At 37.5% G+C, this 14,617-nt stretch overlaps 1 protein-coding gene across 1 annotated transcript in view; it reads right to left on the reverse strand.

The window, feature by feature from the left end:
* The window catches only part of exoc4 (exocyst complex component 4), a 120,559-nt gene that overhangs the window by 87,463 nt on the left and 18,479 nt on the right, over positions 1-14,617 (reverse strand). The window contains exons 9-10 of the mRNA XM_062443532.1: positions 623-768; positions 299-387 (exon numbers count right to left, since the gene is read on the reverse strand). Of these exons, the coding sequence (XP_062299516.1) occupies positions 299-387; positions 623-768 (235 nt within the window). The remainder of the gene's footprint in view (positions 1-298; positions 388-622; positions 769-14,617) is intronic.

Below are 14,617 nucleotides of genomic sequence, written 5' to 3' on the forward strand. Positions count from 1 at the left end.
ACATGACCAAATCCCCCTCTGATCCCCTTCTAAACAATCCTGCTCCCACTACATGCATCTTTTTCTAAGTCCACGCGTACACCCATAACCTCCCTCCCTCTTATCATCCTTCCACCTAACCTCAACCTTTGCTCTGTTCTGTTCTTTCTTTTTTTACCACAACTTATGCCCTTTCATCTCGCTTTTATCATCTCACTATACTTCCACTCATCCTCACTCCTCCACTCCAGCCATTCAGGAGTTTTCTGCAAACCGACTCTGTATCACTACTTCCCATTCTTCAGGTTGCTCTCCTCACCTTGTAATTCTCCACTCTTGCTGTAGAGTTCTCGTCTCTGCTCTCTCAGGTAAGCACTCATGCTGATGGCATGGGAAGATGATTCAAACCTAGAAACCACAAAGAAAATTCAACAAATAGGCACACAATACAACATAACAATGGCAATTCAACAAGAAACTACAGGGGAAAAAAATACAAAGAGGAACAACTTTGGGTATGAAAGGCTATTTTTTATGCCTTTTTTGATAAATTTGATAAAATACTGTTTAAAAACCTCTTTTATACAGAGGATATTTTATTCATTCATTTTGAATAGTACAAGACAGGAAGCGTGATCCTTACTTGAAGAGCGACTGCTTGGCACGCTGGGGTTTCTTCTTAGCAAAGAAGGCAGCAAACTCACTGCCAGTGCTGGCATATGAGAGCTGAGCCGATGGCTCTGTGGCGCTGCGACTGTTCTTCACGTCCAGATACTCCATAAGCAGAACCTAAACAACAAAAAAAAGCATGAGATCAAAAGCAAGTAAAAGAACCTAGGTATAAGGAATTTCTCATGCATATTTGCATGGGAGACAGCTCATCAACCAGCCATCAACTTTAACAGAGACCGCCAACTCATCTAGATGAGTCCTGTCTGCAAAACATTTATTCATTCCACGAAACATAGACAAACTGAAACAGAGAAATCAAGATAGTTTTCTGGCATATCACAACCAACAAACTCAACTATCACAAACTGTGAATAATAACTGACTGATGCCACTGCAGTCCCAAATCCATCATACGCATATAATTCCTCCAGCTGTTATTAGACACAGATACAGTAACATGGAGTTCTCAAGCTTATTAATGACTTTTAAGCTCCCACTCACAATCATATCCTGTAAGCCTGGCCTGCCTATTCTCTTCACTTGTCAACTTATTCATGAGTGCCTTTTATATCCATAAGCCATTTGTAGAGTAGATCTAGAGATTATAGGTTAAAAACAAAACCTCAATTTACTTACATTTGCCGTCATCTTATGTTTAATCTCTGTAGAGCTCATTGCCAAACCAAGCTGATACCACCCGTCACTCTTGATCAGTTTTAAAATAATATTGTAGTGAGGAGTTGTAAAGGCTCTGTGAATGTCCCTTCCTGAGTTAGATTTAAATAGTTGCTCATTAGTCTGCTGGACTGATACTGCCTAGCACTGCAGCTCATTGAAGCACTAATACAAACATTTAACCTAATTGATTGCATTTATATTTCCCTTTTGTGTTGTTTTCACTTTCTTCAGTCCATGTGCCAGTTGTAGTAATACAAGCAACCACAATCAGATTTTATTATACTGTTCCAAGACTATTCTGTTGAATTAAACATGTATTTTCACTTCAGATTTAATGTAAAATTGAGCAGAAATACACATCTGGCAGATCAGCCATGGACATCTGTAATAGTATGTTCACAATGTATGCCAACGCTATGGGTATGAAGTCAATCTTAAGAACAAAACAAAAACTAAACTTTTAAAATAAAAAAGGGCTCTGAAATCACTGGGTGCTTCTGATGACCGCTGTAAAGATTCTTGTCCTCCATTTCCTCGATCTGTCTGCATGATCCATGGTGAAATCCATCAACGTCTGACCATGCTTCATAAAAATCTTATCAACTTCTAACAATAGGACAAGCACATTGAAACTATGGGCAGACAGAGAAAGTTAACTTCCTCTACTCTATCATTGTATCTGCACATTCCCTCTGTTGCTTTCATTGGCTCTCATTTTTCAAAATCTCTTCGTGCTTCATTTCTCATTTCTCATATTTCTATTTTCTCTCTCTTGCCTTGTCTACCTTAGTTCAACGTTCTTTTTCTCTCTCACTAGTCTTCATTTCTCTCTCTCTCTCTGTGAATACATATGTCCTAAAATAGCCACCCATATCTAATAGCTTCATAATTTAGCAGGGCCATTTCTTCTGTGTGTGTCTAATTCTGAGGCGCAATGTGGGTCAGCCCAGAATGGGACAGGAGTAATGGCCAAGCAGATGGAGATCCATCCCGACCATAATGATGTAATTAACGCTGCGGAGAGCACCCCCCGTCTTGCATGGGAAAGCCTTCACATGATAGCATCAATGTTAATTCAAGTGCACACACATACAAGCATATTCCAGTGTATAACAATGAAAACATAATGCAAAAGCAGGTTTTCTTATAGATCATAATTTTGTTTTAAAAATATATTAGTATGTGCATTCAGAGGTTTCAGTGAAATTTTACAACAAAAGGAAAAAAGGTTGATATGGTTTTTGTTGAAAACAACAAAAATGAACTTTTGTGGCTTAAAATTGCTCTCAAGTTACATCAAATAAGACTGAGGTTAAAGCACTCAGTCACTAATGTTCATGTAAATATGCAAGCTAAGCACATGCACACTATCTAACACACCTCCCGTCATCACAGTCAGCTCAAGGCCATATCACACACGCCCTCTCCAACTGGCAACACCAGGGCCTCCAATTGCCACTAGCCTCATGCTGCAGATAATCCTATCAGTGTATTAATTACAAATAATGAACTGATGGAGCGAAACCCCCCACTTGCTTGCAAGCTAACGCCCAAGTAGACTTAATGAAATGCCAGCACTGGGCTGATGAAGGGGCTCCGACCCTACTTAAATTGCATTAGCCCAGAGACAGAGTGAACTTTGGAGGCAATTAACTGGACTGCTATGACAGAGAGAAAGATAGACGAAGGGGGGGATGAGAGGAAGAAAGTAAGACAGAAGGACAGGTTGGAAGAAGAAGAGTTAAAGGTGGAAAGAGTTGCGTGAAAGAGAAAGACTGAAGGATTATAGGTGGTGAATGGACACTAAACAGTGTTAATGAAAATATAGGAATGAACAGCAAGGAGGGATCGAAAAGGAAAAGGAAAGAACACAAGAGACAAAGTTAAATAACCATTTATTGCTGATTTAACACCTTGAAGTGAAGTTAAAAAGAGAAGGTTGGTTGGTCCACCTCGACTTAAAGGATCTCTTACTGATTTTTCCGAGGGCAGACAGTCTCATTAACCTACCTCCAATCCGCAGCAAACCAAGATACAGAGCTAATAACTCAAGAAAGGGAAATTTCTGTTAATGTCACCTCAAATTTGCCCCATTATTTCTTTATACATTGCAAATCTGCCTTATTAACAAGCACTAGTTTGGTCGTAACAAAGTTAATTTAGAGCAGTGCCAAACTGCTGCAAATCTGTAAGGGTTTTTTAAGTGACTATGACGACACTGACTAAAAATATCTTAATATCATGGTGTGCAGTGTGCAAACCAACAGAACAATGTTAGGTGCTAATGTCTTTGGTTAGTTTGGGGGTTTGGGGGACTCTACCTATGATACCAGTGAACAGTAAGTTATGCTCATCTCACAATCATAAAAGAATTATGACAACATTATTCAATTAAACTTAAAATTAAAATCTACACATGAGATAAGTAACACTACACTCCCCAGCATCTGTTCCCTACAAATGAGGCACAACTTAATGTGCTAAATAAAGGAGGGAATCATGCATGCTAAGCAACAGTCCCTATTTAAATGAGTGTTTGATGATGACACCTCTATTCTCAGGTTGCGGGTAATATGCTGAATGTTGCATCGTAAAAAAAAAAAAAAAAAGTTTTATTTTGTTTGATACAGCTATTCAGTCTTTGCAACCTTCCACAACTACTCATATGACCTAAAGGTACTACTCTTGACTCAATCAAATGATTAAGACAATCTCACCTGCATCTTCAAAAACACACAACATTAGTTCAGTGGACATCTACGAAACTTCCACATAAAGGTTACAGAGAGTTGAAAGAGAAACATGAAGGCAGGAGGGGGACTGCCTGAGTTCACTAAAAAGCAATATTCATGGATGAATCTGTAAAAAAGTGGATAGGAAAAAAAGGGGTGATAGGTAAAGATGTGAAACTTGGCAAATGGCTCTTCACACCAGATAATAAGGCGAAGCTCAAGGGTTCATATCAACTCAAGACGTGTGTGTTTACGTGTGTGAGTGGGCGCACATGGAAAACTCACATCTTTCTCAAGGGCTCCCCTGACAAAGACAATCATTTCCACCACAACTGCTCAATGTAATTCTATCAACCAACCAAAGTCATTCTGCACTTGAGTGGCTTGGGTCTCATCCCAAACTTAAATCAGTCCACTGGGCTGAGCGCTAAGTTCTATTAAAAAAGGGGGAAAAAAAGCTTCATGGCAGTCTGCCTTTGTAATTCATTACAAGCACTCCCGTCTATTTCCTCCTAACTAAATGTCCCGATCTTACCCTTTGTGTTTGAAGAAAGTACATACTCATCTTCCATTCTGTAAATTAGGGCCCCTAACAACCACCAAATCAGTGTAATTAAGAGAAAATCACTCAAAGATTTGCAGGTGAGTGCTTGTCATTAATTATTATTATTATTATCACTTCATTTTCCCTTTCCTTGTTTCCACCATCTCCTTCTTATTAAGTCATCTTAAAAGCACTTTGTTCCTCTCTCAAGGCTTTATTGAAATTGTCTGTTTTCTCACTAAATCCCATGGCTGGTGTCTTGTCACAAAACATATTGACTGATATCCCTTGTTGCTAGCTTGAAGTTGAAGCCTAAAGTGTCCTTGGCTGTCAAAGAAAGGGTTCTGTATACACCCTGTATCGATTGTGTTCCAGAAACTTCAATAACCTTCACAAGTTCTGACAAAGCTTCAGCTACTCCGCCAGCACCGAACTACCACTAACCAGCGGGGGTTCCCACCTGGAGCGTACCATGTCTAGTCAATCTTTTGAAGGCTATCTTGTTGACGGAAGAAAGGAAGAAGTGCCTGCATGTTCAGTGAAACCTATTTATTTCTTTTAGTGTCCTTGCTGTGTCCCCTGACAGGTTTTTGATGTTAAAATATGTATACGTGTTGTTTTAAATTAAGAAAAGAGAGAGAAGTAAAAGAAAACATGAGCCATGTAAAATGGTGTTTCTATGGAAACTACTATTTATGAATGTGTGTTTGTAATTTGGATGCAATCGTCAAATGACAAGTCTATGCATTTGAATTGTAAGGATTACTGCATAATCTGAATGCATAGCACATGCATTCAAAAAAGACTAAACAGATTACACATACATGACTTCCATGACACTGACAATAGTACTATTCACCATAATTGGTTTGAATTAAAGATGAATGTAATGGTAACCACAATGATAACCTGTAAGTTAAAAATAGTAAATGGTCTTTATGTTCCTACACAGTTAATAAAGCTTCAATGACAGCATTTACAGCACATAATATCATGTATCACATTGCAACATAGTGACAAAATTCATCAACAATTTACGGAAATGATTGCAAAAACACACAGCAGCATCTGATTAAGTCTCTGATGATTTTTGATGTAGTGGATGTAAGGGGGAGGAAGACTTGGCAACACCATGGAGATGGTAAGACTTCACTGCGCTCCAGCAATATGTAAATATGACAGCGCTTTGGAGGACAGAATAAATGTGACACATTGATTAAAATGTTGGGCGAGAACAACGTAGCAATGTCTGCGCTTCATATCTAATTAAAAGAGATCATTGTCTTCTGGCTGCTCTCTGGCAGTTCAATTCGCCTCGTTTTCACTCTGTTGATGAGCCGAGAGAAAGCAGTGCATATTTAAAATCTGTGTGAAGGAAAATAAGAGATTTATTTTTAAACACATTATGTTAGAAAATAATTGCTTAAAACATGTTAAAAGACTGAACTATGTAGTGCTGAAATGCGGAGTTAGAGAGTTCAACTGTTTTTCACTATCTCTGTGTTGAAGATTTCTTGGGAGGGCCTGAAATGATGATGAGGCTCCATGACAGTCAAACTTGGATTCATCAGTTTTTTCCAGTCATCCACTTTGAAATTCTGATTTTTCTTAGCTCACCCCAAGTGTTTGGCCTTGTTTCCCCTCCTCAGAAGTGGGTTAGAAACTGCTACACGTCCTCTGAGACCACTACAAGATGGCCTTCTTTTGATAGTACTCTTGCTGATTGGAGTCTTGCATTCTTTATTTAGCAAATTCTGTATCTGTGATTAACTTTCTTTTTTTCCTCGCAGGGAAAATAAGCTTGTTGTATTGATCTTCTGATGGTTTGGTCACTTTTGGGTCTACCTGATCGTGCTTTGGACACAACTGATCCTATTTCTGCCAAGCTCTTTAGAGTTATATGCGCTGCCCCCTTAGAAACCTTTAGTTTAGTCATGATTGATGCTGAGAAAGCCTCTCTTTGCTTAGAATAACAATTTGAGCTATGACACTTTCACTTTGTTCTGATGCCATGCTTGCCACTATCACAACACTGCTTAGTAAGTAATGATCTGCAGGAAACTTGAGGTACAGCCATATTCATAACAGGTGAACGATGGCTGTAAGTTCAGTGACTTGAATGAATCCTCAAACTTTCTGATTAGAGATTTTCAATGTGGTCTCAGACTTTTGGACCCTACTCTATACACAAACAGTACAACCCTCCCTCCTTCTTTTCTTTGTCTTATGCCAATAAAAAATAATTAATTTATGAAGCAAATTTATATGATAAGCTATAGGCTCTCTTCTGAATAAAAAGACAAGAGTCAGAGTGAATCTTATCATTTAGTGCCACATAGCATATTCTAAAGCAGGGAAATCTCCGGACTGCCAACCTTTTTAAAGTTTCCTTTTTAAAATGATGCCTGAATCAAATATCCCAGCCCTCGTTGCTTATTTTCTAATCTCTTGTGAGAGAAGAAAATGTGGATACACACATGTTCGAGCTCTCCGTCAACTAGGAGTCAGTTATTCTATCTATCCATATTTTTGAACGCAAACTCAAAGTTCCATGTCTGCAGAGTGGAAGGAACTCATTAAAAGCGTGATTTGCACCCTAGTCACACACTTGCAGGACACAGACAGACATGCCAAGCAGTCACCAAGCCACAAATCCTTGCAGAATGCGTAAATGGCGAGCTAATTATCAAACTCATGCGCCTCATAATAAACGACAGACAAGGTCAAAGGGTGATGGACGTCAGTAGACAGAGAGAATCTGTGCCAAATATACATTAAATAACACTGCCAAACAGGGTGGTCTTAATGAAGAGTGCATGCAGAGGTTTATGAACTGTGATCTTTTATCAACTATGTCAGCCAATTACCTGAGGACGTATTGTGACTTCCATCTCGTTAATGATATAAAGGAAAGTTGAGTTTTCTTACTTGGCACATCGTGTTGTTTTGACTAATATTTTAACTCAGAGAACATCACATTAAACTTGCCAAGCTACAAGACCGTACAAGACTGCTGCACTGTATTTGGAAAGAGAAAAGGGAAGCATATTAAACATTTATGGGTACACAGAAATCCCAGTCACTCTGATTTCTTTGATAAAACAGGCTGCTTTGAAGAACAAGATCGTTCACGATGGAAAAGGGAAAAAAAGGCGATAGCAAAGGCATGTGATGGTGTACGCTTAAAATGTATATTCAATAATGGTGTGAATAATCAATAGATGGGTCAATGACGTACAAGGATTTACAACAACTCAATTTTAGAATAATAAAAACCAGCATATCTAATGCAGTAGTTCAAACATTCAGAATGTTGTGTACCTGAAGATCCATATTACAATGTGAAAGTGATTTTAGTGGGTTTTTCAAGATTAATTGGCACTGGCCTTAAAAAAAGTCATGTGGTGCGAAGATGATTCTTCTTGAAATATCTTTATATAAATAAAAGATCATCATTTACAAAAAATTTTAAAAAATGCAAATACTTTGTTTCCAAACACTTTATATTACTGAAAACTTGTAAAAAAAGATGTGAAGCGTGTTAAGTAAATTTATTTATTTCAAGATGAATCATGGTCGCACCACATGACTTTTTTTAAGGCCAGTGCCAATTAATCTTGAAAAACCCACTAAAATCACTTAATTTCAAATTTATAATATGGATCTTCAGGTACACAACATTCTGAATGTTTGAACTACTGCATTAGATATGCTTGTTTTTTATTATTCTAAAATTGAGTTGTTGTAAATCCTTATACGTCATTGACCAGATACATTCACACACATTCTACAGAAAGCCACTTAGAAAAATTGTGAAGTGGAAATTCGGCCAAGTGTTGAGAGGAATGACAGTTTAAGAAAAAGCTCCTACCAGTCAAGGCAAAAAGCGTCCCCAACAAACAATAAAACACTTTCAATACTATGTAAAACAAGGAATGAAAGGCTGAAACTGATAGAGAAGGCAAAATAACCTACAAATTCAACTTGATATGAAAAATGACATCGCAGTTTTTAAAGAAGAGCTCAAAACAAACTTCAGCGAGAAATTTGACAACTTAAAGGAAGATGCCAAACAAACAAACTGACAGCAAACAGCAACGAATTACAGGATTAGAAAGTATCTGCAAAGCTCAAACACACATTAAAGAGCTAAAGACATGGGACATGGAAGCTAAAGAGGCTGTTAACAACACTCCAAGACCAAAGGAAATTTTACCGATCTGGAAGGCAGGTCAAAGAGAAACAATGTGCAGATATTCAAGGTCCCAGAGGGAATGGAAGGGGAAAGGAAAAGCTCAAAAAATGTGGGATTTAAAATACATTCTATAGCTCGTATAAATGGGGCAGTAAGAGGGGGGTAGACATTTTAATATTAAACACAACAGTGTTACTTTGGACACCTTAACAGAAGCGACAAAGAAGGTAAATACTTTCTGGTAGAAATAAATATTTGATGTCGTTGTTCTAGAAACTGAGAGCATATTGATATGTGAAGGAGACTTTACCATTACATTGAATCATAACTTGGATACATTTAGTACAAAGAAAAGTACTAAAATACAATTGGCTCAATATGAGTGTCGTGCATTGACAGAAGTGGCACTTCGTTTGCAGGGAACAACGCCCACTTGAGAAGGATTACACTTACTACTCAGCCCCACATTCAGTTTATACAAGAACAGATTATTTTTTCATGAATACAGTGTATAGATTTAAAGCAGAGGAAAGCACAATAGGAGTAGCAGATTTATTAAACTATAGAGCCTAGTACCTGACATGAAATTTAAACAGTAGGAAAAAAATTCAACTTGGTGAATGACTGGTAGCATCTTAAATAATGCAGGATTCGTAGAGGAGACCAAAAAGGAAAGAAACACTTATAGAGAATGACAACGGGGAAGCGGACTCCATTGCCTTCTGGGATGCTATGAAGACAGTTAAGTGTGGAAAACCAATATCTCAAACAGCAAAGCTTAAAACACAAAACAAGAACTACATCAAAAAAAGACTAGAAAGTGTAAAATTTTAGAACAGCAATAGAAATGTTCTTATCACTCAGGATCACTTCATCAAATTAAAGAAGCAAATAAAATAGTAAATAAGAAACTAGGAAATTAAGTAGAGAAAATAAAATTAGCTTCCTGAAACAAACATACTATGAATCAGGTCCCAAAGCAACAAAATGACTATCTAGATGAATAAGGATGCTGAATGGAATCCATAAAATCAGACATCCTACAACCAACATGTTAGAAGCACAAATAACTAGGAAAGATGGATAAGATCTGAGTGTTATTTTAAAAATCTGTTTTAACAGCCAGCTTATAAGGAATAGCAAAAGCAATAAGAAACCTTTTGATCTCATTACATCTACGAGCAATAGGAGAAAACCAAACCGAAATTATGAATATAAATACATCTCTACAAAGAATTGGAAGATGCAATCAATAAATTAAAATCTAACAGGACTCCAGAAAGTCACGGTTTCCTGTCCGAATGATGCAACATTTTTTAAGAAGGAACTAAGCCCAACAGTAATAGCATCATTAAACAAAAACCTTAAAAAAGGCTAAATCTCCATCTAATGGAAAGAGGCCATAATCACAGTAATTCCCAAGGAAAGTAAGAACAACGAATTCTGTGAAAGCTACAGACCAATATTGATAGTGAAAGTTGAAAATACAACTCTAAGAGATTCTAGACCTTCTTATCAAAATAAATCAAAGAGGTTCATCAGGTTATATTAAGGAACAGCAAACACTATACAATATAAGGACACTACATATAATTGAAAAAGTAGAGAGAAAGTGCAGCGTTACTTATCTTAGATGCAGAAAAAGCCTTTTACTGTGTTTTTATAGAGGTTTTTATACCTGTGCTATGAAAGATTTGTCTTTTATGCAGACTCACTGCATCATAACACTCTATGAAGATCCAAGGGCATGATTAAATATAAATGGTAATCTTACAAATTGATTTAAGGTTAAAAAATTCAAAAAAATTGACTAGACAGGGGTGCTGTCTATCATCTATACTTCACAACTTTCATTGAACCCTTGGCTCAAGCAATATGACAAAATGAATGCATTGAGGGGGTGGAAGTGAAAGGCACAGAACACAAAACTGGTTGATTTGAGGATGATATCTTGATCTACTTAAAACAACCAAATATCTGTCTCCCTTAACTGATGAAATTGTATAATAATTACTATAATACTATAATTACTAATCAGTTACAAACTCAATGTGGCCAAAACACAGGCTACCCAACAAGCATACAATTTCAGATGGAACAAAAAATCAATAAATTATCAAGGATCTAGCAATAAGGACAAAAATTGACAGGGGCAAAATTAAACGCCTTCAAATGTTAATGAAAGAATCGGATTTGGAGAAACAAGACTTGTTTAAGTACCTGCAAGTCAGACATTTCTACGATAAAGATTTAAGACCAGATTTACCTCACAAGCCAAAAAAGAGTGACTATGATACTGTAAAGCGCACAAGAATAATTCAGTGATGTATGAAGGACTTGTGATGAGCTGAGCAATCTCCACACTACATATTAGGAGATAAATAGGGAAAAGAAAGCTAAATATCATTATTCGAAGAAGAGTGGTAACATATGTGCAAAGTACAGCAAACAACCACCAGATCCAGGAAGTGGAAAGAATTCTTTGGGGAAAATATAGTCAGATTCGTCACTACTCCCAAGACTAAAAGTACATTTTCATCTACACAACAGACATGCTGGAGACGGTGTGGAGAGGAAAAATGCAAATCACACTCATGTTTTCTGGGAATACTTGCAGGATGTATGGGTAAAGTTGAAAGAAGCAATATTGGGTTATGAATTACCAAATGTGCAGTATTATATCTAGGCAAACTGACAAAGGAAAATGTTCAATGTGAAGACCAATATCTGGTTAAAGTTCTTTCAGCAGTGACCAAGAAGGCAATCACCAGGAAATGGTGCAATAAGGACCGTCCTACACTAACACTGTCTGGACACTGTTGAGGAAATATTCGATATGGAATGACTCACACATGCCGAGAATTCAACAGTCGAAATGTTTTACTGAAAAATGGGACAAATGGACTGCTTGCAAGACCCATCACAGAGACACCCGTAGAGCCTCTGAATGAAGACGGAGAGTATCTTGAGTTGTATGTTATGTTATGTTATTCACTGGCACCTCATTCTTCTGTTCAGTGGTTACTAAATGAAAAACAATAAAACTTAAGTTTAAAAAAAAAAAGGAAAAATTGTGACGTGGCATTAAAATACCCACATCCCGCATCGATATCACTGATTACCATCCGGTCTTTTATGCTTTCAATCAATACTTCCACAGTGAAATAAACAACCAGCAGAGGCATCGCCAGCATTTCTGAACAGGGATTAGAACCATTACATGAATCTTGACTTTCAAAGGCTTGTTTACCCACTCCCCATTCTAAGCCTTCTGGGCCTCAGTCACACATTGACGTACAGCGTTTCTCAGCCAAGGCCCTGTAACAGGGTGCACCCGGTGTTTCTGTCGGCTCTCGCATCTGTCTGCTGGTATGTCATGTGGAAAGGTCAACCTGGTTTCTCCTCTCAGATTCGGGAAAAAAATAACGTCTACCAAGAGGTTTCTGTACATGTCAAAGATGTAAACTGTAATAAGTAAGAAGCCCAAGATAGGAAGGGATTCAAATGATTTAACCCCTAAAGGGGAAGAAAGATTCAAAAGCACAGTTTTAACATGTGTCAACGTTCTCAGTTACAATAACATGACACTTTTATCAATCCACTTAAAGTTTTCTTGTAAACAAAAGTTATGTTTACATTGAGTTACTCACCAAAATACAGTACATTGTGTATATCCTTCAGGTCTGACAAAAGTGTTGAATTTATTTACTTACTCATAAAACATTTATGCAAGTATTTTAAATCCTGCATTGTTTACTCCCATGTTTACTGGCTTCCCGTCTTTTTTCCTACTTTTGGTGGCGCATTGCTATATTTCAGAATGCATTACAGCCACCTGTAGAGATCAGTCACTCTATGAGGTATCTTTAGAAACTTCCTACTGTCCATCCAAACTGAAATAACACATGCCAAAGAGTTATTGAATACCACTAGGATATTTTACAAATATTGTTTGGAAGATTCAGGATTTGCAATTTGACAAAAAAAAAAAAAGTAGTTTAAGCAGAACTGAAGAAAAACTCAAGCAAAACACATTAAATGGGACTAATGTAAGGTTTCCTAACCAAATTCTGACCTAAGCCAAGTAGGTTTCTACCCCTGTGTGGGTCTTAAGACATGAGATAAGAACTGGCTCAGTATCCAATAAAATTTAACAGAGGCACTAGGAGAGCAGTAAGAATTTAATTTCTTTCATTGCTGATATGTGACTCTCTAAGACAGAGAGGGCTAAACTAAGGGGGTGAAAGGGAATGTGAGAGTTGTGAGGGGAAAAGAAAGCAAGATAATGAGATTAAGAAGGAAATTACAAGAGGCAAGAAGGGTATGCACAAGGTATTGGGAGATTTAGATACTGTATTACAGAGGCAGCAGGGACGATACTGAAAAAGGAAGAAGCAAGGGAAATGGAAATGGAGAGTGGGAGAGAAAGATGAAGAAAGAAGCAAGAGATGAAAAAAATGGCAAAGGGGAGGGTGGATGGATGAGGGGCCTTCATATTGATACAATCGGTCAGGAAATAATAACACGAGTGAGTGAATAAGAAAACCTCATTTCACGTAATGAGTATTCTAATCAAGAGATTACATTATCTCACATTGCAGAGACAGGAGAGAGTGGAGCCCCTGGCAACTGGGGGTTGGCAATGGTCGCATGCTGGGGAATGGCTTAATGCCTTCTATGACTGCGCTGGTACAGTGGAGCTATTACAGTACATACCTATGCACAATCACACCCTGGGAAACACACATGCATACACCTAAACACTCCTGTATTTAACCATCCATTCATGCCAAATGGAAAAAAATCCAAGTGAGTGTGTGAGTTCGAAATCCATGTGCTTATAGTTTAGAAGGGTAACAACAATCTGGCATTTGATTGATTTTTACAGTTTTATGTTCAATGAAACACCTGTGCGTTTTAAGAAAATAGCCTTAGAAGAAAAAAAAAAATACTGACTTGATTACCGATCTTGCTATCAATTACCATGGCAACAATCAAAGCATTCAAGTCAGCCTTCTAACAACATCTATCTTCAGCTGTACTTTCCAAGACTAAAAAATAAGTCAAGTGCTTATCTTTCTTTTGCATGTTTATACAAGTACATGTTCAAATTACAGAACAAAACAAATTAAGCAAATCTCAAGGAAGTTAAAAGTGTGGTAAACGGAAGAGAAATGTTTAAGAAAAGTTTAATTGATTAAAATGACAAAACGCCCAGATATGGAGCACAAGGGAGGTTTTTTCTTGAGTATTAACATACATAAGGAGACAGACACACATACACACACACACCGAGTACTTTGAGACAAACAACTGCCACAGATTTCCCTCAGAGATTCACCATAGGTCATCCCAACAGCTGCTTATCCCCCAACTCAATCAAACAAGAGCAAGGAGCAAGAACCAGGCATAAATTCATGCCAATTAAAGAACCTAAAATTAATCTAAACAATCAAGCTTTCTCTGGCTTTTTTTCTTCTTGCTGATAGATTGAATGCCATCTACCACATCACTCACTGCCAATTACTCTACTGATTATTTTCCTGTAAGAGAAGGTGAACTAATTTGGAGTTTTAAGAACCATGCTATGTGGAAAATAAATCAAGAAACCTCTATTGGTGGCGTTGGATGGAAAATAAAAGCCTTAGGGTAAGCCAGCAATGGAAGACAAAACAAACATCCCTGATTTCACCATGAAAACATCAATTTAGCCCTCTTCTTACAGTAGCCATGATAAATCTACTGGACACTAAAAGCACAAAATAATACCATGCCTCACAGTTGGCTAAATGTGTTGTTTTTGCTCACAGAAGGATT

This window comes from Scomber scombrus, chromosome 22, assembly GCF_963691925.1.
Source record: "Scomber scombrus chromosome 22, fScoSco1.1, whole genome shotgun sequence".
Lineage (NCBI taxonomy): Eukaryota > Metazoa > Chordata > Actinopteri > Scombriformes > Scombridae > Scomber > Scomber scombrus.